Below are 25,903 nucleotides of genomic sequence, written 5' to 3'. Positions count from 1 at the left end.
GTGTCCTCTACTCTATTGTAATTCATAGGTTCCGATGGAGCCAAATCCAAAATAGTTCATGACTTTATTCCCCACTGAGATTGGTTCACTCTTTGGGATAAGAAATGGTTTAGGGATGTTGGGGCTAAAGATTTGTGTTTGGGGGACGATTTGGAAGCTATCATGTGGGAGAGGGGTCAGACAGGGGCTCCAGAGGGTGAGGAGCCGTAATAGGGGAATGGGGCAATGTTACAAGGGCATGTGTTCTACTCTTGGCTGACAACGGCAGCTCAACTGAGGGCAAGCATCCAGCTTGGTATCCTCCGCCTGCCATCCCTAGAGATAATCCGTTGATCTGTCCCGATTAAAGCTGCTGAAAGGGGGAAGTGGACTTAGCATAGGAAAAAGCTTGACGAGCACAAGGCCCCATCTGGGATGGGCTGTGTCAGATGGTAGAAGGTGTCCGGGAAAACGCTGAGTGGCTCTGCTAGGCTGGTGTACGCACTTCTGTTCTGCTACATGGTAAGAAGAGCTCCAGAGATTTGGGGTTCTAGCTGACTTGCCCCCCACCCTGCAGCCTCAAAGACGTGCTGCTTCCTGCCTCCAGCCAGTCTTAACGTACACTTCTTTCTCGTGTCTACCTGTGGGACCCTTCTTCTTCATTCCAGGCTTAGTCTGGGTACCACCACCTCCAGGAAATCCCCTCTGATTATTTCCCCCTTCCCTCCCTGGAAAGCCTTCGCCACGAGCCTTTCCTTTGTCTCTTCCTTGTCTGTTCATGCAAGGAAACCCCTCCCCTTCCAGATTAGCTACTGCAGAGCGGGGGGGCTGTCATTTTGTAATTATTCCTTAGCACTCTAATATCTAAGAACAGTGAGAATTTAGCCCCTCTCCAAGGTAGGATGCTGATGGTGTTATCTGGTCTGGCGATATCATTTCTTAATGATGAAATTAGGTTCACGACCCAGCTCGGCACGGGGCCTCGACTTCAGCTTGGATCATTCTCGAAGGAGCCCACGATGGAGGTTCTAGGACGCGAGAGTTCAGATACCTTTTAGCTGTGTAACCCTGGGCAAGTTGCATAACTATACCCCAGTTTCCTCATCTGTAAAATGGGCATGATAGCGTTTACTTTACAGGATTGTTAAAAGGATGAAATGAGTGAACTTTCCTCCCCTGCTTTATGAAACTTAAAGGGGTATAGGAGTCCTAGTCATTGGTATAATAGTAATAATAAGTGTTGTTGTTATTGTTAGCCATACAAGGGTTCTAAGAGTTCTGTGGGACCAACTGGGTCATATATTCTCTTCTCATAGGGATATTTATTGATGGAGGTTCCCAAGGCACGGGTGGGCCACTGAGCACTGAAACAGTACAGAGATGGCAGGGCCACATGTCTCATCAGAGCAAGCTGTTGCTACGACCAGGCAGCCACAGTGAACTGCCGGGGACTGAGTCTTCTCTTCAGCAGGAGAGAGGGAAGGGGAACGGGAAGGGAGGGGTGTCTCATTGGTGAGGAAGCCAACTTGGCTCCCCTGACTGGTGCTGGCTTTCATGGAGCCACCCCGTAACTTGTTGAGAAGGGACCAGCAAACTAGTCAGAATAAAAATGGAGGGAGGGGGAAATCAGACACAGAGGACGTGGGTTTGTACTTAAATGTCTTTTACTTGAACTAATATTTGCCACCAAATAACATCACTTTGAATAGCTTAGAATAACAATAGGATCTGGCAAATAGAGCAAACAGCTTGCCAAAGCAAGAGTACATTAAGACGTATGGGTACATTTTTCTTCCTTCTTTGGTGAGCACTGCTCCTCATTTTCGGTGTATTTATCTCGAAATCGGCACACTGGCTCTACCTGCTACTTAGACTTGAGCTGGTCATAGCACTCCCTCCCCTGAAAAATAGTATCTATTTAATAGCATTTTCAATTTAAAACAAAACAAAAGAAGCAAAAGACTTGGATCAAACACAGCACAAAAGGGATTCATGTGGTGGAAACACCTGCTAGTAGTTGTCTATACTGGAAAAACAGATCAAGGGTTAGGATACATTCCCCACTCTCTAAAAGATGCTTTTTGAAAAGGCAGGGCTAGGGGACAAGGTGGCAGGAACAGCTGCGGTCTTGTCTAGAAGAGAACCCAAACCTTTTGATGTATCAGAAAGCATCAAGTAGGAAAGCTTACATGAAAGGATATTGATTTTCAGAAATAAGAGTTTTAAGGAAGCTTTTAACACTTGCCGCTGAGCAACTTCAAGTCTACAAAAACAAGCCCCAAGGATTCCAATCCATACTATGCAAGTAGAACAAAACTGCTGGATTAAATGTGAAATTACTGTCGTAGGATCCCTACTCATCAATCAGATCAAACTCAAAAGGTGGAAATAGTAGAGGGAAAATGGAGAACTAACATAGAGCAATCGGGAGGGGGAAGAGGGACTTTCAGCGGGGCATTCGAAGGGGAGGAGAGCCAAATGGTTTGGATGGGAAGATGTTTTGTGTGCACTTGAGAAATGACACTTTGACTGTGTTTGGGAAAGAGCAGTTGTTTGTATTAAAACTCCTCTCCCTGAGAACTCTGACGATGATGATGACGGTACTAGTCTTGCCAAGCAAAACTAAAAGATCTTTAAAGGCCCAACGGTTCGTAAGCCAGCAGCATTCCACCCTGGAAATAGCTGATCTGGGAGTCATGCAGGGGGGCAGGGGGGAAGGAGGCAAGGGCTTCTGTTTGCATTTAGATTGACTTTCTTAGACCCTCTTCATCCCTCTGCCCATCAAGCAGGCAAACACTGTCATCACCATCTTGGGTTTCACTTCCACGAGGTCTTCAGGGAGAGCATAGACCCTGGCCCCAATTTTCCTGGCCATCGATACAGCGTACCTAGGGGTATCCAGAGAAGAACATAATTAGGCCTGGTGCATCCACAAGGGCCCTGGCATTTTCAGTGCTCCTGTTCTAGATGCCCTCAGCTAGAAATCATCTTACCCTCTTGGGAATCCCACAGGGCTCTGATGAGCACTTAGCTCACCCGATCTCAAAACTAATTCCCTGACTCCCTAAGGTCAGCCAAGGACCCTTTCCCTAACCAGACACTAACAGTTTGTTTGTGAGATCCCATTTATGACTGATTTTCTCTCTGTGGCTTCTAACACACGTGGGGAGGGGGCTGAATGGTTGTTTTTCAATAAATCAGGCACCTTGTGCTAGGGCAGAAGTCTGACATGAAAGGGGAGAACTCACCAGCCCCCAACTCCAGAGCTAACCCCAAGCGCAGGTGATTCTGCGGCCGCCACAGAGACACCGCGGCCCGGGCCGGGGCTCCGCTGAGCCACCGAAGAGGAAGATCTGGGGCCAAATAAGCTTTAACGGGGCCGTTGGTCTTTTTTAGATAAAGCTTTTGTACCCCCCTGTTGTCAACGCACCGAAAAGCCTCCTCCAAGCTGGCATCTCGCCCACACTTAGAGCAAAGTTCTTCCGCAGGGAGTCTGTAAGTGGGGAGGCCCTGTGTGTTCACTAACCTCGGCTCAAACTGGACAGTTCTTCAGTTATCCACGTTTAGAGAAGGGCTCCAGAAACCCGACAGGTTCAGAACTTTGGAATTAAAGTATCCCTGCGGGTTAACGCTAAGGGAGGTAAGGGGCAGGAGGCAGGAGCCCGGAGCGCCAGGGCACTCACTTGGCGTTGTTGTGGCGGTCCTCCTCAGTCAGGTTCCCACTCTTCACCAGGTCGTAGTTAACACATCCCGGCTGGATGGCGTCGATCAAGTCCACAACAGCCAAGCTGGAGCTGATGGATTTGTCCTGGTACAAACAGAAGCACAAAGCGTGTCAAAGCGGGCGTCCTGGAGCCCAGGGGGAGAGTTGGGGCCCGGGTGGGGGCCAGAAGGAAAAGGAGGGGCTTGGCCTTACTTTAAAGCTCTGGATGCAGGTGGATTTCCCAGCTTCCCCTAGTGTTCTGTTCACCCAGTTCACGATGATGTCATCGTTAGCTTTCTGTCCATCACCAAGATCTTCCAGGACATTCAAGGTGTACCTGGAGCAAAGGTAAGTGCAGGTAAGTGGGGGAGGGCCACATCACTCCCCATATGCAGGAAGCCTGGCAATGACTCAGAGACACACAAAGGAAAGAGACAGAGGTGGGCTGGTGAGAGACACAGGAGAGACACGAGATCGGAGCTCGTAAACAGAGACACAGGGACGCAGAAATATACACGGGGGGGGGGGGGGACACAGAAAGAGAGGACCAGAGAGGAGAGACACAAAGGAATGGTTACCAAGAGAAATGGAAAATGGGAGAGAGACAGAGAGAGACACACGGGGAGGGAGAGAAGGGGACAAAGAAAGAAAAGAGACACAGAGAGGGAGTGAAGGGTCAGAGGGAGCCCCAGGGACAGAGGCACTGTTAAAGAGATAGTGGGACCCAGAGACATCTCCCTGTCTCTGCTTTCTCGCGTCTCTCGATGGGTTCAAACAGCGATCTTTCAGGAGAAAGAGGGAGATACTTCAACACAGGGAGGGAGAAAAAGAGAGAAAGAGAAAAGAGACAGAAAAAAAAAGGTACACAGAAAGGGAAGAGAGACACACGGACACACGGGATGTAAAATAGATAGCGGGAGACAGAGACATCTCCGAACCTCTATCTCTCGCCTGTTTCTCCCATCCCTCTCTCAGGAGAAAGAGGGAGACAGGTGGATGCAGAGAGAGAAAGAGAGAAACGGGGAGGGAGAGAAGGAAAGAGAGAGAAGGAAAGAGAGAGAGAGAGAGAGAGAGAGAGAGAGAGAGAGAGAGAGAGAGAGAGAGAGAGAGAGAGAGAGAAAAGAGGGACACAGAAAGGGGAGAGAAGCAGGGAGGAAGAGAAAGTGAGAAAAGCAGGGTCAGATGGGTAGTTAAAGAGTTGGTGGGACACAGAGACACCTCCCTCGCTCGATTCTCTCTCCCCCTGTTTCTCACATCTCTGTCTCTGTCCAACAGTCTCTCTCTCAAGAGAAAGAAGGAGATAGTCGGACACAGAGAGAGAAAGAGAGAAACAGAGAGGGAGAGAAGGAGAGAGAGAGAGAGACAGACAGAGAGAGAGAAAAAAGAGGGACACAGAAAGGGGAGAGAAGCAGGGAGGAAGAGAAAGTGAGAAAAGCGGGGACAGATGGGTAGTTAAAGAGCCGGTGAGACACAGAGAAACATCCCTCTGTTTCTCACATCTCTGTCTCTGTCCAATAGTGTGTGTCTGTCTGTCTCTCTCTCTCTCTCAGGAGAAAGAGGGAGACAGGTGGATACAGAGAGAGAAAGAGATAAACAGGGAGGGAGAGAAGGAGAGAGAGAGAGTAAGAAAAGAGATAGAGAAAAAACAGGTACACAGAAAGGGGAGAGACACATAGAGGGAAAAAGTGAGAGAAACAGGGACAAATGCATAGTTAAAGAGTTGGTGGGACAACCGAGACAGAGATAAAAAGGGAGGGAGAGAAGGAGAGAGAGAGAGAGTAAGAAATGAGAGAGAAAAAAAAAGTACACAGAAAGGTGAGAGAAGCAGGGTCAAATGGGTAGTTAAAGAGTTGGTGGGACACAGAGACAGAGATAAAAAGGGAGGGAGAGAAGGAGAGAGAGAGAAAGTAAGAAATGAGAGAGAAAAAAGAGGTACACAGAAAGGTGAGAGAAGCAGGGTCAGATGGGTAGTTAAAGATTTGGTGGGACACAGAGACACCTCCCTCGCTCGATTCTCTCTCCCCCTGTTTCTCACATCTCTGTGCCCAACATCCTCTCTTTCTCTCAAGAGAAAGAAGGAGCTATTTGTACACACAGAGAGAAAGAGAGAAACAGGGTGGGAGAGAAGGAGAGAGAGAGAAAGAACAGAGATAGAGAAAAATGAGATACAGAGAAAGAGATGTAAAAGAGAGGTACACAGAAAGGTGAGAGAAGCAGGGTCAGATGGGTAGTTAAAGAGTTGGTGGAATACAGAGACAGAGATAAAAAGGGAGGGAGAGAAGGAGAGAGAGAGAAAGTAAGAAATGAGATAGAGAAAAAAGAGGTACACAGAAAGAAAAGTAAAAGAGAGGTACACAGAAAGGTGAGAGAAGCAGGATCAGGTGCATGGTTAAAGAGTTGGTGGGACACAGAGACATCTTCCTCACTTGATTCTCTCTCCCCCTATTTCTCACATCGCTGTCTGAGCCCAACAGTCCTCTCTCTCAAGAGAACAAAGGAGATAGTTGTATATACACAGAGAGAAAGAGACAAACAGGGAGCGAGAGAAGGAGAGAGAGAGAAAGAAAAGAGATAGAGAAAAAAAGAGGTACACAAAAAGGCAAGAGACACAGGGAAAGAGAGAAAGAGAGAGAAAAAAGCAATAAAAGAGAGTTACACAGAAAGGTCCCACCAACTATCTCTCCCCCAGGAGAAAGAGGGAGATGAAGAGACTGAGAGTGGGAAAAGATGTTGTGGGACACAGACGTTTCCCTTCCCCATCTCTATTCCCGTTTGTACCCCCTTATCTCCGCCTCTCTCCCTTCTGTCTTTTTTCTGTGTCCAGTGGTCTTCCCGAGGAAAGAGAGGGAGGCTAAGGCCGGTGCTTAAACACGGAGAGGGGGCAGAGCGCCCTACAGAAAGGGAAGGCCACGAGACAGATGAGAGGCCGTTCCGTGCAGCCACGGCGGGGGAGAGCCGCTGAGGCGACACAGGGATGTTTACACACAGTGATGGGGAGAAAAAGAGAGAGAAAACAGGGAGAGAGACACCGACCTGCACAGAGACAGAAGCAAAGTAAGAGAGATACGAGGTGGTAGAAGAGATAGAGGGACACAAAAGAGAGGAATCCCTAGAGGTGGGGGTGTTCCAGAGGATAAGAGGGTAAGAGAGAGAGGAGAGAAAACAGATGATTACACAGATTTAGAGATGGGCCGAGAAGACCGGCCTCAGATACGGACCGGAGGGTAAGAGACAGAGCAGCAGGAAGCCCAGCGGGCCGCTACTCACCGTCTCATCAGCTGCCAGACCAGAGCTAAGGTAAGGGTCGGGTTGCCATCGTTCAGGTCCTGCCCACCGATGCCCACCAGGGAGAATTTGGCAGGGTGCTTCCCCAAATCCACGGCATAGTTGCAGTTTTCCAGCTGTGTACAGACACACGCATACATTATGAGCAATTCCCGAAGGAACAAGAACCACAACAGCGGTTTTCAGGGGCTCCCTGGCCCGGCCCGCTACCTTTTTCATGTTGGCTCCAAGCTTGGGATATGGCGGCTTGTTGACCTTATTCCAGTCAACGGGGACTTTGATCCTTTCGTACAACTGTAAGATGACCAGAGCATCCTGCAGGTCTCTACAGAGAAGGGAAGACAAGGGGGTCAGTGCCTTCACGGAGTCTTGGCCCCTGGCTGCAGGAGCCCGTGCTAGGCAGAACATGGCACTGCCATTCGGGCTACGCTACAGCCCCAAAGGGAAGTCCCAGAAGTCACTCTGGCCCTGCTTACTAGAGACAATCCTCATTTTAAAAAGGAAACCAAGAAAATGATGAACAGGCTGATGTGAGGAAGGCCTGAAAGGTTTACAGGAACCGATGCTGAGTAAAACAAGCAGAACCAGGAAAACATTATACACAATAACAGCAAGAATAGGGGATGGTGAAGCATGAAAGACTCTGTTCTTGTCAGCGGGTCAGCCATCCAAGGCCATCCCAATAGACTTTGGACAGAAAATGCCATCTGCGTCCAGAAAAAAAATATCAAGAGTGAATGTAAATCGGCACATGCTACAGTGACTGCTGCTTTCTTCTGCTTTTTCTCACCCAACATCATTCATAAAGCAATATGTATGAAAAATAAACGGAGTAGAAGGAATAAATAAAAGGAAACCCCCCAACCACCAAAAACCAAGTTCCCTCTGCTTTGTGAGGCAGACTTACCCATACAGATGGTTTACGTGAGGGTTAACACCAAGAGAATTCATCCAGTTACGAAAAGTTCTTTCTTCTCGGGTTTCTCCTGTTGAAAATTGACTTTATAAACATTCCCCACAAATATGCAAATGCATGTGTGCACAGAGTCTGAGACTCACGCAATACTGACACCTGGGGAGAGTCAGGGAGGCCTCCAGTTGTCCTCCGTGATTCAAGAGCACATCAAAAATTAATTCTGTTCATGCAACAAATGAAGTAAATGTGGGAAACCTAAGAGCTCTGTAAGGACCCTGCCTTAAAAGCGGAAGCAGATTGTCCTTAACCTGGGTGGGGATCTGGAGACATTCCGGAAGACAGTCTTTCCACAAACCGTCCCCCAGCAGGCTTCATTCTCTGGCCTTTGTTCCTCAGAAGGGAGCCCCAGCTCCTCCTTTTACTTATCTCTATATGAGCTGCCTCCATGTGATAGAGCCAGAGGCAAACAAACCCGAAATTCTCAACTCCCCCGAGCTTGGACTCTTAAGCAGCCACTGGGGAGTGTGAATGGCCAAGGAAGTGACCCGGGCCTTCTGACCAGATGTGTTAAGAAAGGATGACATCTGAGAGAGGACCGGGCAGGATTCCTAAGCTAGTTTTCCCAAGATGGTTTTCCCTTTGACTCCAAGGGGAACGAAACGGAGAAGAGGCCTTTTGCTCATTCCAAAGGGAAACTTTGAGCAGAAGTTCTGAGAATCGGGAAATAAATGGCCCTGGAGTGTGAGTACATTAGTTGAAATCTCAGCTGTGTGGCTTTCATCAAGTTAATTAATGTCTCTGGGTCTGGGTTGGTTTCTTCCTCTAAAAATTTGTAGATTTAATGGTTAATAAAGGAATAAGTGGGAGTGAGGAAGAGAGAAGAGGAGGGTCTATTTAAAGATAAAACAATTAGTAGGCTAAACTAGATATTCTTTATGGTGTCTTTTGGTTCTGAATTGTATGATTTTAAGCTCCAAAGCGGACCAGAGGTCAGTCCCTGAGTAGACAGAAGAGCACGACCTCAAGCGATCATCCAAATCAAACCACTCAGAATACACGCAGGAGGCAAGGGACTTGTCCACGGTGACACGGCAAGCTCTCAGCAGAGCAGACACTACAACTGGATCTCTGAAGGGGGTCCCTTTGCACCACAGCAAAGGGCTCATGACAGAAAGGTCTCTTATGTTTCAGATCACCAGTCAATCCTCTACCTCCATAAATCTCTTAACTGCTCCTGACAACTGCTCTTGGGTAATCAGTTTAACATTGGGAACCTGATTGGCTAGCGCATTAGTTCAATGAGGAAGAACAGAAGGATCCCAACATTTGGAAAGCTCTCTCCCTCCCTCTCCTCCAGGTGAGCCATTCCCTGAGCAGTTGTACAATTCTGACCACCAGAAAAGCAGACTTGACTTCAATATGGCAGACTGGCAGAGCTGGGGGAGGAATGAGAGGAAAGCAAGCTGATGAAAATCTGTGGCCTAAGAGTTCCTCTGATGTCTCCCCAGGCTCTTGGCCTCCTGTTCAGTAATTCAATTCCTTGCAGATCACAAAAAATGGGAAGGGAAGAGAGTAACTATTTCTATAACGCTAAACACTAGGTGCTGCCTGAGTGCTTACAAGGATGATCTGATCCTCATAACAACCCTGGGAAGTACGTGCTCTTGTCGCTCCCATTTTATAGTTGGGGAGATGGAGGCAGAAAGGGGTTAAGGGATTTGCCCAGGGTCACCCAGATTAAGTCTTCCCGGCTCCAGGCCTCTGTTTAACATTCCACTTGGCCTGGAAAAACACCATTCCGCTCTGCTGTCAACTTCTCAGTAAGAGATGGCAATACTCAACAGGCAGGATTTGGGGGTTCTCGCACAAACCTTCTAGCAGTGTCCAATCGATGTCCTGGTTCTCGGGTTTGGTGAGTGCAGGGTATTTGTTGAAAAGGTTGGCCACAAAAGCCAAGTTCAGCTTGGGATTTCCACTGACCACATCCGCCGGGGTAACAAACTGGCGGCATCCCAGTCTGTCGGCCTGCTGAAGCATGAACTCGGCCCTTTTCAGGTCATCCTTTTCCTGGGAAAGGCAAACAGAGGCCCTTGCAGGACTGAACCGAGTACACAGGGTGGCCCTGACAGTGGCCAGCAGTAGAGAAACCGACCACAGCGCAGCATTCTTGATGCCCTGGCTCAGAATGGGGGCAGAGAGCTAGCCACAGAGACGCAAAGACCTGGGACTAGAATTCTTTCAGCAGCAGTCACTGAGAGCAAGATGAAGAAACGATGGCCGAGACTGGTGGCACAGGAAGGCCCAGGCGGCAGACAGCTGCACTATTGGAGTGCTAGGTTACACCAACAAGGAAGACAAGGAATGGGATCTCCCCTTCCCCACTTACCAGGCCATGGGATTTTATTATTCCTTTAAGTATAAATATTGAAAGAGAAATAGTGCTTCGGGGCTGGCAAACTGTGCACACCCTTTGTTTGATCCAGCAGGGTCTCTATAGGGCCTGTATCCCAAAGACATCATTAAAAAGGGGAAAGGACCCACGTGGGCAGAAATGTTTGTGGCAGCCCTTTTTGTGGTGGCAAGAAACTGGGACCTGAGTGGATGCCCATCCATTGGAGAATGGCTGAATAAACTGTGGTACATGAATGTGATGGAATATTATTGTTCTATAAGAAATGACCAGCAGGAGGATTTCAGAGGGGCCTGGAGAGACTGACAGGAACTGGTGCTGAGGGAAGTGAGCAGGACCAGGAGATCGTTGTACACGGCAACCACAAGATTATGTGATGATCAAGTCTGAGGGATGTGGCTCTTTTCAACAATGAGCTGATTCGGGCCAATTCCAATAGACTTGAGCCATCTTCACCCACAAGGGGACTATGGGAAGTGTGTGCTTCCCAACAGAGTATTTTCACCTTTTTAATTGTTGTTTGCTTGCTTTTTGTTTCCTTTCTCATTTTTTCCCTTTTTCATCTGATTTTTCTTGGGCAGCGTGAGAATAGTGCAAACATGTATAGAAAAATTGCACATGTTTAACATATTGGTTACCTTACCTTACTTATCTTTGGGCGGAGAAGGGGGGAAAGAGGGAGAAAAATCTGTAAAGGTTTGGCAGGAAGGAATGTTGAAAACTAACTTTGCATGTGTGAAAATAAAAAGCTATCATTTAAAAAGAAAAACAATTAGTTGGGTTATATAGGCATCTTCAGAACCGTGAAAACGACCTAAAAGAATTACATCAAACTCCTTTTAAAGTGCTGCTCTTCTTTGTCTCTGTGGATCAGTGCGGGGAGGCTGGGTCACATTGGATACTTGCTGAGAAAACAGAATCTGACCCAATGACGAAACTGAGCCCCCGCTGGGAGCAACGGTTCGCTCAGAGTCACGCAGGCAATCACAGCCAAGCAGGCACAGTGGATAACAGCCTGGCCTTGCACAGTCCCACCTCCTCCATGACAAATAATGTGAAAGGAGAGAGACAGAGACAAAGGCACAGATGGTTTGTTAAAGAGATAGCGTGACACAGAGACATCTGCCCTGTGTATCTCTGAGTCTCTGTCTCCCTCCCATTTCACATCTCTCTGCGTCCAACTATCTCTTATCTCCCTCTTTCTCCTGAGAGACACACAGACAGAAATGTGAGAAAGAAGGGGAAGACTCACATATAAAGGGGGGAGAGAGACTAGAGGGATGGAGATATCTCTGTGTCCCACTATCCCTTTTAATAACCCATCTGTCCCTATGTGTGTGTGTGTGTCTCTCTCTCTCTCTCTGTTTCTCTGTGTGTCTCTCTCCCTGTCTCTCTCTGTCTCTCTCGTTTTATGTGCTTCTTTTTTTCCCCTCTGTCTCTTTGTTTCTCTTCTTTTTATCTCTCTCCAGCTCTTCCCTTCTCTCCCTCCCTGTGTATCTCTGAGTCTGTTTCTCTCCCATTTCACATCTCTCTGTGTCCAACCATCTCTTTATCTCCCTCTTTCTCCTAAGAGATAGTTGGGATACAGAGATATGAGAATAAAGGGAAAGAGACTGATAGAGAATGGAGGGAGGGTGCTATCTCTGAGTCCCGCTATCTCTTTAACAACCCATCTGTCCCTGTGTCTCTCACCTTTCAGTGTACCTCTTTTTTCTCTCTCTCTGTCTCTCCACCATTTCACATCTCTCTGTGTCCAACTATTGCTTTATCTCCCCTTTTCTCCTGACAGATAGTTGGATACAGAAATGTGAGGAAAAGGGAGAGAGAAATTGACAGAGATACTGGGGGAGAGAGAATAGAGGGAGGGAGATGTCTCTGCGTTCTAATTATCTTACAACCCATCTGTCCCTGTGTGTGTGTGTGTGTCTCTTTCTTTTCTGTGTACCTCTCTTTTGTCTCCCTTCTCTCTCCTTGGTCACCTCTCCTCCCTGTGTATCTCTGTCTCTCTCCCTTTTTGTCACATCTCTCTGTGTCCAATTATCTCTGTATCTCCCTTTCTCTCCTGAGACAGATTTAGTTGGACAGAGAGAGATGTGACAAAAAGGGAGAGAGAAACTGATGGAGATACGGGGGGGAGAGAATAGAGGGAGGGAGATGTCTCTGTATCCCACTATCTCTTCAACAACCCATCTGTCCCTGTCTCTCTCTCTCTCTCACCTTTCTGTGTCTCTCTCTTTTCCCTCTTTCTCTTTCTCTCCCTTCTTTCTGTCTCTCTCCTCCCTCAGCCCTCCCTGTGTATCTTTGTCCATCTCTGTTTCTCGCTCATTTCACATGTGTGCCCAACTATCTCTTTATTTCCCTCTTTCTCCTGAGAGATACAGAGATGTAAGGAACAAGGGAAAGAGAGAGATTGACAGAAATACTGGGGAGGGTGAGATAAGAGAAAAAGAAGGGAGATGTCTCTGTGTCCTACTATCTCTTCAACAACTCATCTGTCCCTGTGTCTCTCTCTTACCTTTCTCTGTATTTCTTTTTTCCCTCTCTGTCTCTTTGTCTCCCTTCTCTCTCTCTCCTTCTCTCCCTCCCCTCCTTGTGTATCTCCGTCTCTCTTCCATTTCACATCTCTCTGTCCAACTCTCTCTTTATCTCCCTCTTTCTCCTATCTCTCCTGAGAGAGAGATAGTTGGACACAGAGATGTGAGAAAAAGGGGGGGAGAGGATAGAAGGAGGGAGATGTCTCTATGTGTCCCACTATCTCTTTTACCAGCCCCATCTGTCCCTGTGTCTCTCTCTTACCTTTCTGTGTACCACCATCTCTTTTCTCTCTCACTGTCTCTTTATCTCCCTTCTTTCTGTCTCTCTCCTTCTCTCCCTCCCTGTCTATCTCTGTGAGTCTCTTCATCCACAAAAGGAGGGGATTATGGGAACTATGTGCTTCACAACAGAGTATTTTCACCTTTATAATTGTTTGTTTGTTTTTTGTTGTTTTTTTCTCCTTTTTTTCCTTTTTCATCTGATTTTTCTTGGGCACTATGAGAAGTGTGGAAACATGTATAGAAGAATTGTACATCTTTACCATAGTGGGCTACTTACCATCTAGGGGAGGAGATGGGGGGAAAGAGGGAGAAAAATCTGTAAAGGTTTGGCAGGCATGAATGTTGAAAACTAACTCTGCATGTGTGAAAATAAAAAGCTATCGTTTAAAAAGAAAGACAGACAATTAGTTGGGTTATATACGCATCTTCAGAACTGTGATAACAACCTAAAAGAATTACATCAAACTCCTTTTAAAGTGCTGCTCTTCTTTGTCTCTGTGGATCAGTGCGGGAAGGCTGGGTCACATTCGGTACTTGCTGAGAAAACAGAATCTGACCCAATGACGAAACTGAGCCCCCGCTGGGAGAAACGGTTCGCTCAGTATCATGAAGGCAATCACAGCCAAGCCGGGATGGTGGCTAACATAGCCTGGCCTTGCAAACTCCCACCTCCTCCTCGATGATAAATAATATGGCAGCGGATGGTCCTTTGAATATTTCACACGTTAAAAAAATCAGAGCCAACAGTCGTGACCAGTTAGTGTTTTAGCGCGACAGGGACGATTCCCCCCTCAGATTCTTACGTTGAAGCCGGCCATGCTGATGTCAATCTGGGGCTCCCCTTCCTTCTGGCCTTTTGGTGCGATCTGATTTAGAAGATGGAAGTAGGCTCTAGAATCCTGAAAAGGAATCAAGAAGGTGAAGAAGAATACAACTCTGAAATCAACAAGCATTCATTAGGTGCCTACTGTGTGACAAGCACCGAGGACACAAAGGAAAAACAAAACAACAGGCCAAGCAGTGTGGCTTGCCTCAAGGTGCTCTCACCCTACCAAGGCCCCGCATTTGTCCCTGTTTTGAATTTGCCCTTTGCGAGACTGTGGGCCAAATCCCAACATCCCAGGTGGACATGCATTCCCAGAGACCATCTCTCCTCCTCCCCAACCAACAAACACCTTTAAAGCTTGTGATTAGTCCACAAAATGGGTTTCCCACTGCATCCTATAAGTGAACACGTGGCCAATTCTGTACCTTTACTGAATTACTGAAGTCAATTAGCTTGGCAGAGAAACCAAGCAAGGGAACAAAAGCAGGAAAACAGAAATCCAGGAAGCATCAGAAAAGGAGGGAAAAAAAAAGTCACATTATCACAAAATGTCACTCATAAAGCGTCCAAGTGGAGTTTTAGACTTTCTTAACTGGAAAAGCCGACCAAACTGTCATCTGTGACATGGGCCAGAGCTTCTAGCATTGTTTTTATTCACTATCCCTTTCTACCTGAGAAATTTGTACGTGACCCAGGGTACGTAGGTTTAGAAAATAGGTATACAAACTAAACACTGACTCATAGTAAATCATCATTTTGTGACCTTCACGTTCGGGCAGAAGAAGACCCCCACGTGACATCACAAGTCACGTAAACTGAGACATTGACCATAATGATATGCTCGGGAGCTGCAAAAGTGGGGCCCCTGCAGGAGCCCGGCAAAGGCACAAAGCTGCAGAGGGATGACCATCCCCGTCCTCAGGACTCCCACCTCCAGAGGCATTTCCAGAGAACAAAGAACACAGTCATCGGCTCCAGCTGCCAACACACTGGGAAAAGGGCAGCAGAAGGGAGGACCCCCAATCTTCTCAACCTGGAGGGAGTTGTAGGCTTGAAGGAAGCCTGACTTGAGAAAAAATGAGCTTAGGAAGCAGCTGAACTAGAAGAGCTCACTTGAGGTCACCCGAAGACCATCTGCTTTACCCAGGGATTCTCTGAGGGAACACTGAGGAAGAAGGGCCTAGCTTTCAGCTTTCCAGCTGGAGCCACAGTTTTTGAGGGCCTGGGAGTCAGGGAGTCAGGGACATTCCCTGAGGCAGCCAGTGGGAACCCCAGGGGTGGCTCAAAGCCCACACCCAGCCCCAGGCTGTCCCAGCCAGGATTGGACTGCTTTCATGTCAGGCCCTCAGGACAGGTGGCAGTGGGATCAGCTCCAGCAGCTGAGGGTTGAAGTTAGTGCAAGAGGACAGCTGCTGGAAGGCCCCAGGCATTTGCCACAGGGATTATCTCCTCTCTCCCAGAGGGGTCAAAGAAAGCAGGTGGCTAGAGAATGGGATTAATGTCTTTACTCTGCCGGGGCTTCTAAACTCAGCTCAGACACTGGAGCGGTGGATGCTGAGCCCAACATGAAACCAAAGGAGCTGAGCCAAGGGAGGGCCACAGGCCCAAGAGCTCCCCTAAAGCCTAGGAACAAAAGTTAGTGGGAGAAAAGACTACCCTAAATACTAGAATTAAAATCCCGGCCCCTTAGGCAATGTGGCCCTGGGGACGTACCTTAAACTCTTAGAGGGGGAGAGAAGGCTCAATAGCATAAAGGAGTCAAGAGACAGTCTAGCTGACGGGAAAGGGGATGGCTTGGCCCTTTCTCCCCATCCCTAGGCCACCCCACTACTTCATCCTCCACAGAGGCTGCAAGTGGCCAGGGCCCTACAGGATGATCTTTAGAAAATTCACTTGGCTGACGTTAACAGTTAAAACGAGACCCTAATCACCCAGAACCTGGCTACAACTCCACCGACTGGGAGGGTAGGAGGTAGAAAAGACACCAGTGTTAACTGCCATGTTGATCTGCTCCCCTCGTAAAAATAAAGGCCTAGTGGTGGCAGTTTTCTGGTTGCCCAGCAGTCTCAGCTCAAGGCAGCCACCCTTTTCTTGGTTGGCTGAGCTACGCCAGATGGCTTTCTGTGGCTTTCCCCGTGAAATACCTTGATGTCAGAGCTCAGGTTGTTGATTTTGTGCCAGCCTGAGTTTTCCAAATGGAAGTTGGCCCATCGAAGCAGCAGTTCTTCGGGAGATAACTTCATGAGGTCCTCCAAGGTCTCACCATCTCGGAGCAAGGCTGCTAAGGCTACAAGACAGAGCATCAGCACAACTGTCAGAATCTTAGGGTAGGCCTCAAACGGCCCTAGGAACAGGCCATCACTGCAGTTGCCCTTTGACGCGTGTCCAGCTTCCCCAGCAGCTGGCTTCTATTTCCGAGTCTTTATGGGCTGGCCCAATTCCCCTGGCACCTTTCAAGCAAGACGAAGTAGACTGCGAAAGAGCTCCATGTGGCATCTTCACCTGAAGAACCAAGATGACTTGGGAGCCATAACCTCAGAAGCCATAACCTCAGAAAATACCCACAATGCTTTTCAGCTAGAGGCCACCTAATCCAACCCCTTTGATTTACAGAGGAGCAAAGGAAGAGCCTCATTCAAAGCCACACCACTCACAAGCAGCCAGGCTGACATCTGAACCCAGGCCCAGCACTACAGAGAACAACAACAAAAAAGACTTATAAGGAAGCGAAATCAATGATGGATCTTTATGACTATGATACATGCTTCATTGACATGGAAATCTATTGTTACATATTTTGAATCCTCCCTGATCTGCCATATGACAATGGTTTTTTAATGTTTTCTTTTGCTTGTTCTGTCTTTCTTTTTTATTTTAAACTTTTAAATAAATAAATTAATTAAAAAAAAAAGAAAAAAAAGAAAAAGACAGATTCAAATCTCAATCAGTCTAAGTTAATTCTGCCAGAAGGTAGTTTCTGGATGGAAAAAAATGGCCCCCCCTTCCTAGCATATGTAGGTGGCAAGAGAGCAAGCCCAGAATAGTCTGCTAAGGAAGGTGGGGTGCCCTGCCTCACCATGCTATCCAATCAAGCTCCAAGGGACCTTAGAGGTCACCTGATCCAACCCCCTCCGTTTGTGCAAGAGGTGGGTAACCTAGGCCCAGAAAGGTGGAGTAGTGCTTTGATGGAGGTCACACAAGAAGGAGGCTGCAGAGATGTCATCTAAACCCAGTCCCTCTGGTTATGAATGATAATCCGACGCTCAGAGAGCCTGACATCTAGAGCAACGGAGGTCATTAGGGGGGATGTAGAAAGCTTTTTTTGAGGTCCATTGGCCAGTCAAGCTCAGCTAGACTCTAGAGCACTCCAAATGACATCTACCACTAAATCAACACGCCTACGAACGGCCCGAGCCGGGAATCGTTACCTTCATTTCGGCTAAGTTCGATATCAGCAAACAACCCAATCTTAATGATCTGCCAGAGCAGCCCCAGAACCAGATGAGGCTTTCCAGCCCGTAAGTCCTCAGCTCCGATGTTGACTACGTGGCACCCGATGGCAGAGGCCGAATTCAATGCCAAGTTTAAGTTCTCCTGCAAAACAAACAGCCAAAGCACACTTTGGAATTTCTTCCTGAGCAGCTGCTACTTGTCCAGGCCCTGCAAACAGCATCCACCAAACTCGATCATGGCTCTGGTTCACTTCCTGACACCCCCAGAGACCACAACTGGGATCAGCGACATACCAACTGGGGGTGGAAAATGAAGGGAGGAAACTACTCGAGAATAAAATTAATCTCTACCTTATTGTTACAGCTGCTATTTCAGAATCAAGAAGGTTATTAAAAACCAGCCCCTGCTCTGGTAATGACATGAGTATATTTACAAGTCCAAGGAAAAAATCCTCACAGAGAAATATGGCTTTGAAAAAAAAAATGTTCCTATCTTGTCCCAGCCCCTTCTCGAATGCCCTATATCCTCTGTGGCAAGCCGTCTCACTCCCTTGGGACTCTTTCGGACCAGAGCGTCTTTCCGGTCCCTAATGCTAGGACCTCTGGCTCCTTCCTCCTGTCACCTTTTTGATTTTTCAGAAAATCAAAGGCTTTCGTGCCAAAAAGTGCTCTGCCACGCTAACTGGCATCGTACATGTGGCGTGCGTGACTTCCTTTCTTTTTGAACCTAGAGCTAAGATTTGATTCTTCCAGTATGGAGGCTCCAGCCACCAATATAGATTTATAAGTTAATTAACTAGAAACTTGTGGTCTTAGGGAGGCGCCAAGGGACACCGGCATTTCCAATACCTTGCTCCTGGCTGCTATTCATCTGAGGTGAGACCGCAACTCAGGTATTCCGGACACTGAGGCTGAGTCTCTAATTTGTAGTTTAACAACCCCATTTTCCAACCAGGTAGGTTCACTGGAAGCCTGGGCTGGACAGGGGCAAGGGTGCAGGGAACTGTGGTGGATTTGCAATCAAAGCCTCTGAGCTGCGATCCCAGCGCTGCTTCTTGTTACTGCCTAGAGCATGCAGTGAGGATGTGCCCGGCGTCCCAGCCCTCAGTGAGCTGTGCCCACATGGGCCTAGAAGCCTAAAATCCTAGAAGTTTGACATTAATGGTTCTAAGATTTTATGTCAGAAGCAGGACTTGACGTTTCAAGGATACATTCAATCTCCAGCCGCTGGGCGCAGATGATGAAATCGTTTACCTGAGGAATAAATGGTGTGTTTACCTGAATGATAAATGGTGTAAGTTTCTTCTTGTTGATTGCCCTTTCATCAATTGTGTCAGGAACTGAAAGATTGATCATTTTACTGAAAAAAAAAAATGAAAAGTGGGATCACAAGTGGGGCACGTATTCCCAAATAATATCAGCTGCCACTTAGATAGCCTGAAAAACACAATGTCACTTATCTGATTCAAACCAACAGTTCTTCAAAAGCTATGATGTACGAGGGATGCCAGGCACCAGAAAATGCCAGCAAAACCCCTAAATCCATTCCTGTTTTCAAGGCGCTAACAGTCTACTGGGATCAATGACTCAAATCACATCAGTTGGAACGGACCCTATATGGATATCCCTACTAGTCCTGGCACTGCGTTGGGGCTCTTGTAGATCATACACCTAAGGCCGGCCAAGAACTGACTGTCCACAATCAAATACAACTGACACATTAGGCAAGAAGGATTCCCAGCCTTGTGTTACTTTGCACAAGTCATCAGACAACTATGGGAATCGTCCCCGAACCGGCCTTGTTCTTAAGGGAAAATGTTTTCAGCTTCCTCAGATTTTCCCAGAGCACCTTGCTGAAAGTTCTCCTTTGCCCTGTCCCACTCCATTCTTCCTGCTGTTCCCAAGAGAAACGCGCACCTCAGCCCTTTCCAACCTGGTTTTGGTCTTCACCCACCTGACTGCTCCTCCTCAGTCTCCTTTGTTGACTCCTCTAAGCACAGGGGTCCCTTAGGACTGTGTCCTGGGCCCTTTTCTCTTCTCCCACTATACTGCTTTACTTGGTGACCTCAACTCTCATGGATCGATGACCATCTCTATGTTGATGATTCTCAAATTGAGATTTGCTTCCTCTAACTCTCTACTGACCTTCTGTTTCCCATTTCCCACAAATCACACTGGATCTTCAGCTAAACAGATTTTTTTCAAACACCCTTCTTCTCTTTTTTCTCCCAAGCACTCTCTGCCCTTCTGACTTCCCTATCACTGTCAAGGGCAACTCTATTCTTCCAGTCATCTGCCCTCACAAGACAGGTGACATTCTCAACTCTCAAAGCCCTTCCCTACCCTAGCCCCCTCCTACCCTTTCTTCTATTTTCCTCCCCAGTACACTCTTTGATACAGTTAACGGTGGCATCCTTGCCAGTCTGTGAACAAGATCCTCCACCTGGACACTGGACATTTTCTTTCATTGTCCTCCAAGGCCTGCAGTGCTCTCCTCCCTCCTCATCTCCACCTTCTGGTTCCCTTCCAAACCCAGATAAAAGCCCCTCTTCTCCAGGAAGACTTTCCTCACTTCTTGTAACCATTTTCTATGCGCCCTGTGTGTGCCCCTTGTCTGAACGTATTTGTTTATTCTCTCCTGCTTAGATTGTGAGCTCCTTCATGGAACCAACTATCTTTTACCTCTTTTTGTATCCCTAGCACTTAGCGCAGTGCCTGGAATGCAGGAGGGGACTAATAAATTTTATTGTGAGTTTTTTCAGGCCAATTCCAGTAGACTTATGATGGAGAGAGCCATCTGCATCCAGAGAGAACAATGAGATGGAATGGGGAACATACTAGTTTCCGTTATTTGTTTGCTTGGTTTTTCCCCCTCTTTTTTTCCCTTTCTGATCTGATTTTTCTTGTGCAGAGCGATAAATGTGGAAATATGTATTTCCATTGCAAGAACTGCACGTGTTTAACCCATGGTGGAGGAGAGAAAATATGAAACACGAGGTTTCGTAAGGATAAATGTTGAAAGCTATGCATGCATTTTGAAAAATAAAAAGCTATTCTAAAGAATAAATAAATGTTTATTGGCTGAGCAATCTGCCATGGAATTCCTCTTAGGAGGTTTAAGAAATTTCCAATACCAACTAGTCTGCCGTCTTGCCCATCACGGGACTCCTGTATCTCATATCTCATACTTATTTACACACTGTCCTGGTATATTTCAATATGCACTATAGAAACCATTTCCATGAAACAATCAGGGAAATCTATTTATGGAAATTGGATGAAAACCCAATTAAACTGCCATCTTACCAAAGCACAATTCCATCTCCAACAGCTTTGAAAAGGTCGTCCGTATTTGGGTTCATCGGGATGACATGCCGGCAGTCAGGATCATTTTCCAAGGCCTTGTTTATCCAATTCACAAAAGCGTATTTTTCTTCCTCTATAATAAATGAGATGGATAGGAATTGGTTGGCTTGTGAATCAGGGCAGAGATCCTCCCTCTGCTTCGCACCATCATGTGGCTTCCTCTTTTGTACCCTCACAAAACCCAGGACTATACTTGGCTGATTGAGACTTACTCCTCCCAGCAACCACACAAACCTCCCCAAGAGGATTCTGGGATGGGGCTTATGCGACTGACGCAAAAGCAAAAATCACCTTTTAAAAAGAATGTTTACCTTAGGACTCTCTAAGGACGTGGCTTATTCTCCCCTGGATTGGAGAATCTGGTTCAAGCTTTCCAAGGCATCACCCCCCAAAAACAAAAGAGCGAGGTACCTTCTCCGTAATACCAACCTTCTTCCTTGTAGAGCCAAAAGGCCCCTTACCTGAATATGAATGTTGGGTTCCTTCACTGGACAATTCTGATGTCCCGCCCAGTGCACAGATGCCTTCCTTTCTGTTGATGGCTTTTCGGAAGGTTTTAGCGATGTCGCTACTTTTGACCTCTTGGAAAATCTGTAAGTTCAGATACTTCGTTAGCGCATAAATCCTTTTGAAGAGGACACTTCAGAGGTCCCCAAAGTTTCGTGGCAGAATTCTATGGTTCATCCCCAGATCCCAATGCTGGTTACAGATTATCTGTTCTTTTCAAAATGCCACACGGTCAAAAGCCATGCGCCAGATGCCCTTGAAGCTGAAATGCCCCAAAGCAGGTGACTGTGCCCAGTGGTGACCAAGAGGAAAAAGACCCAAAGCTTTCCTTTTGCTAAGTGCCCCCTCTAGGATGAGCAAGAAGCTCCATTGGTATAGACCCAGAAAGCTAAAGCCTAGCTGCCTCCAGCTGGGCAGCAGCAAGCTGTTGTGAAGGAGGACGACACTGTGTCTGGTTACTGTTCACCCCCAGCCTCTCTATCTTTTCTCTTTCTCTCCCATCATGACCAGAGTGAGAGCAGATGGATGGAAATACCGTCAGCCTGGTTCATTCTTAGCCAGCAGGTTCTAACAAAGACAAATTCCATACTCCATATGTCATCGCCAGAGTCGGTGTGAGCCACGGACCTGGCTGAGTGGATGGTCTAAAGCAACGTCTCGATTCACTGACCCCTGGCAGGACCTAACCCTTCTGCTGACTCCCGGTGCATTCCCCACACATGAGCTCACTGGGGCATCTGCACGGCTCTTGAGCAATCCCAGGAAGGCTTCAAATGGGGTGCCTATCTCTAGAGACATCTGAGCAGCCCATTCAAGACTAGTCCAACCATGCAAACTTGCTCTTCTATTTGGTGAGCTCCTCTTCCAGATGGGGGTGCTCACTAACTGCAAAATGCTTTTCCTGGCTGCCACCGGTATTTTTCTTTCCCCTGAACAACTTGGGAAGAGCCACCCGAAAGCCTTTTCTCTCATCCAAGCAGGACTTTTCTAAATGGGTCTGGAGTAACAACCGGGGTGTTCGATAAAGCAAATGGACTCACCTTACCATAGAGGGCACAGACAATCAGTGACTCCTCCTTGCATTAAAAAGGCCCTGATTACTAGGATGTTATTTCAAGAAAACACAGCCTGTGGCCTTCATCTTTTTGCCCTGCTGCCTCTTCAGGAAAACCACCCACCTTCTCTTTTCTGAAGGCCTGTGTGGCCCAAAGGGATACCGACTTCTAGGGTGGCAAGAAGTCCCGCAAGTAACCAATGCATTGTTGCCCCATTTCCTGCTCATCTGGAGCATTAGGCTGCTCCAAAATAATAGACAGGAAAAAAACTTGGGAAGAAAGCAATCAGAAGTCTCACGTATGCAAGTTTTGTTCTATTTTATTTTTCTGAGACTTCACTTTTTGGAAGGATGTGGAAAAGTGATTTCTAGGTCCACATATATATTGCAATGGAATGCTTCCTAGTAACTGCTTATTATCTCCCATACAGGGGATATTTCCATTTAAAAAAACAGACTAGAGATACAGGCCTGCAGCTAACGAAGGCCTCGTCCTACCTAGCCAGTGCCACTCTGCCCATTGAGTTGCACCTCTTCCCAGAAGCCCTTCCGGAGGGATCCCTACTATCGGCCCACCCTTTATTATACACACTTTCCTCATCTTCCCAACTGGCCCTTGGGCTTATGGGCAGATGGGTTCTGCCGCTCCCTCCCTCACAACATCTGGCACGACACTGCGCATACAGCCTTGCCGGGCCCCATTATCCATCCCAACCAGAGCCTTAGAAGGTGTTCATCATTCAGAGTGCTTTGCTCTGTTCCCTTCTAATCCTGAACCCTCTAGTTTGCACACAAACTGCTGCAAGATGAGTCAGAAAGCAGGTTAAAGGTGAGCTTGGGCTAAGTGAGTTCTGAAATATTACTAGGAACAGGAAGGAAAAAGCCCACAGTTTATTTAACATTGGAGTCTCTGAAAACCAAACTAGGGATAGAGAGGCCCCACTCACTGTCTTTTCTTCCTATGGCATGGATGGGCTTGCTCTCTATTTTATCTTTTTCTCTGGTCACTAAACAGCACTACACTCCCTTTCCCTCCTATGGCCTAACTCACTTTAGGAAACAAAGCCTCCACACTCTTTAAAAATCTCATCTCCTTTCACACACAGAAACACAATCAGCCAGACTCGGCTCTCTGACACCAAAAACAGTTCAGCTAAGGCCCCAGACTCGTTCCAAATCGATCCAGCAATGGATGACCCCGAGGGGTCACTAAAAATCACCCACAAATACCAAATGTCTTCTCAGATTTGGAGTTTGTTCCCAAACTATCCCTTCCCACCCCTGTTTTTTGAGGCTAGGTGGAGGAGACTGGACTAGAATATCTGAGTTCTCTTCACACAAAATCTATGATCTTATTAATGACCATTTCCAACCCTGCTTCTTTATGCTCAGAAGACATAGGTCTGCCTTTCTGGCAGGCGGTATGTTCAAATCTCTGGACCCCTTCTCAGAATCATATTTTGAAAGACAAAATACATAAGAATACAACAGAAAGCAATTATCCTGAAATATAATCATCAGAATTTTAAAAATTAAAAATAAGGCCATCGACTGCAAGGTAGGAAACCTCACCCTAGAAGCCCAAATTTGGAGACGCCCAGGACCTCGGAGGTGGTCTAATCACCCTTGTCTCCCATCAGTTTGCAGATGAGGCAACCCAAAGGGGCTAGGTCCCCTGGCCAAAGTTAGGCGAGTAGTGAAGGCCAAAGCTCCTGATAGGTGAAAGATAGCCTATCCATGAAGCCTTTCCCTAGATGCCCCCACTAAAAGTGTGATGATTAATTCCTGGCATCACTGTTAAAATAAAGTACTGACATACTCTGTCAACTCCTACATTCGGGTGCCGGGATTGTGTCCCTTTCCCCTCCCACACGTCCTCTTATGCACCACTGAGCCAAACACCAACTTTGTTTGTAACTTGGTTTATGATTAACATCCCTTGGGCAGCAATTCACGTTCTGGATAAATTAACACTCTCATCAGTGTGCATTACCAATTTCTGAGGCTAATGAACCAGAGAAATAATGTCCTTGCTCTTCCTCGGGAGGCAAAATATCACCGGAGGGGGGGGGGTCACGGGACCCAAATTCTGCCTCATCTCTGATTTGTCCCAAGCTAGATGCCATTTTCCTGGGCTCTCTGTAGCAGAGATTTTAACTCAGGGAAATAAGGCACTGGACATGAGGAGCAGCAGCCCTGGGTTCCAGCCACTAGATGACCTCGGGCAAGTAATTTTTTTTCCAACTCTGTAATCAAAGGTCTGTTCCAGGATAAATTTTTTATGATATGGATCTGCAGATTTCTCAACAGTTAAAAACCCCCAAACATCCTTGATGTCAGGTCAAAAGATATACACCTACACTCCTTATCATTTCTCAAAGGCCTTTACATTGCCTTTCTGGGTTAAAGGTGGAAAGAAGTACATTTGGTAAAAAACATCCACGAATTCCCTTTGTCACTCGAGGCCATTTTCATTATTTTCTCATGAACAAGACAAGAGCACCACGAAAATCTTCCTGCTTGAGATACGGTCTTTGTGCTAGATAAACTCAGGGGTCGGAATGTTTTCTCACACAAGAACAAAGTGCAGTTCTAGCTGGGCAGGGTTCAGAACAGCATTCATCTCCTAACGAAACGTGCACTTAAGAAAGGGATGTGCCGGGAGCTTCAGACATGCAAGCAAGCGCTCCAAACTGTAGCTCGAGTCCGACTTACTCATTGACACAGAATTCAAAACCAAGGGCTTTGAAAAGAACTGGAGATGAAGATGAAAATGGTGGCAAATTCAGTATTTCAGTAGAAAAGGGCAAAAAAATAAACCATTCGAATTAGAACACATGTTGGCATTCTAGCGGGAAAAGCAAAACTCCTTTGGCTCCTGAGACTGCTACCATGTTGGCCAGCACCCCCACCTCCTCCCCAAATTCACCTTGGAGAGATCTGCTTGTTCTATGGTTCCTGTATGTGCCAGACGCTGGCAAGGGTGCCGAGGCACAGTGAAGGTGAAATACAAATCTAGGTATGGAGTGAAGACTGGTCTTTTCTTAAGGAGCTCGATGAGAAGGGAGTGGGGATGGGGAAAAGGCTATTGACAAACAAAATCTGGGAAAGTTTAAAGACCTTGGCAAATAATTAACAAGACAACAAAGTCTGCTTTTGACACTCTCACATATCTATGATCTGATGACTATGGGCGTTGCCTTTACCACGGCAGAATCTAACCCATTCACACTTTCTCGTCCTGAATTATTCCTGCCTGTACCAGGGAAGAAGAAGTCTCTTGCACTGAAATATCGGGGGCTACATCTTTTGCTTCATAGGCAACGGTACAACTCTAGATGTGTCTATCCCGTGATCGCTTTCTCTAAGTCATATGCCCTTAGTAACTCCAATGTGCCCAAGTTATTGCTGGGTAATGTGTGTGCCATCGGGATTCTACTGAGATGTTTGTTTTCTCCATCTTACCATCCACATGGTAGCACGGGGAGAATTCTGAGAAATATTCTCATTAAAGAGACTGGCCTAGTTTGAGATTCCCCCCTATTCTGTTGTGGACCCAAATTCATCCTTCGTTCTCAGTCTCTCTCAA

The 25,903-nt window shown here is 47.0% G+C and overlaps 1 protein-coding gene across 4 annotated transcripts in view; it reads right to left on the bottom strand.

Moving 5' to 3' along the window:
- Positions 1-1,625: 1,625 nt before the first annotated feature.
- The window catches only part of PLS3 (plastin 3), a 127,901-nt gene continuing 103,623 nt past the window's right edge, over positions 1,626-25,903 (bottom strand). For all 4 annotated transcript variants that reach the window (XM_074277309.1, XM_074277312.1, XM_074277311.1 and 1 more), the window contains exons 5-17: positions 21,215-21,344; positions 20,694-20,826; positions 18,666-18,747; positions 17,364-17,529; positions 16,080-16,222; positions 13,913-14,008; positions 9,755-9,950; positions 7,875-7,953; positions 7,178-7,292; positions 6,950-7,083; positions 3,896-4,019; positions 3,663-3,787; positions 1,626-2,867 (exon numbers count right to left, since the gene is read on the bottom strand). In XM_074277309.1, the coding sequence (XP_074133410.1) occupies positions 2,735-2,867; positions 3,663-3,787; positions 3,896-4,019; positions 6,950-7,083; positions 7,178-7,292; positions 7,875-7,953; positions 9,755-9,950; positions 13,913-14,008; positions 16,080-16,222; positions 17,364-17,529; positions 18,666-18,747; positions 20,694-20,826; positions 21,215-21,344 (1,656 nt within the window). In that variant the 3' untranslated portion in view covers positions 1,626-2,734. The remainder of the gene's footprint in view (positions 2,868-3,662; positions 3,788-3,895; positions 4,020-6,949; positions 7,084-7,177; positions 7,293-7,874; positions 7,954-9,754; positions 9,951-13,912; positions 14,009-16,079; positions 16,223-17,363; positions 17,530-18,665; positions 18,748-20,693; positions 20,827-21,214; positions 21,345-25,903) is intronic.

Source organism: Sminthopsis crassicaudata, chromosome X (genome assembly GCF_048593235.1).
Source record: "Sminthopsis crassicaudata isolate SCR6 chromosome X, ASM4859323v1, whole genome shotgun sequence".
Taxonomy (NCBI): domain Eukaryota; kingdom Metazoa; phylum Chordata; class Mammalia; order Dasyuromorphia; family Dasyuridae; genus Sminthopsis; species Sminthopsis crassicaudata.
This window is presented reverse-complemented; position numbering and strand designations above follow the sequence as displayed.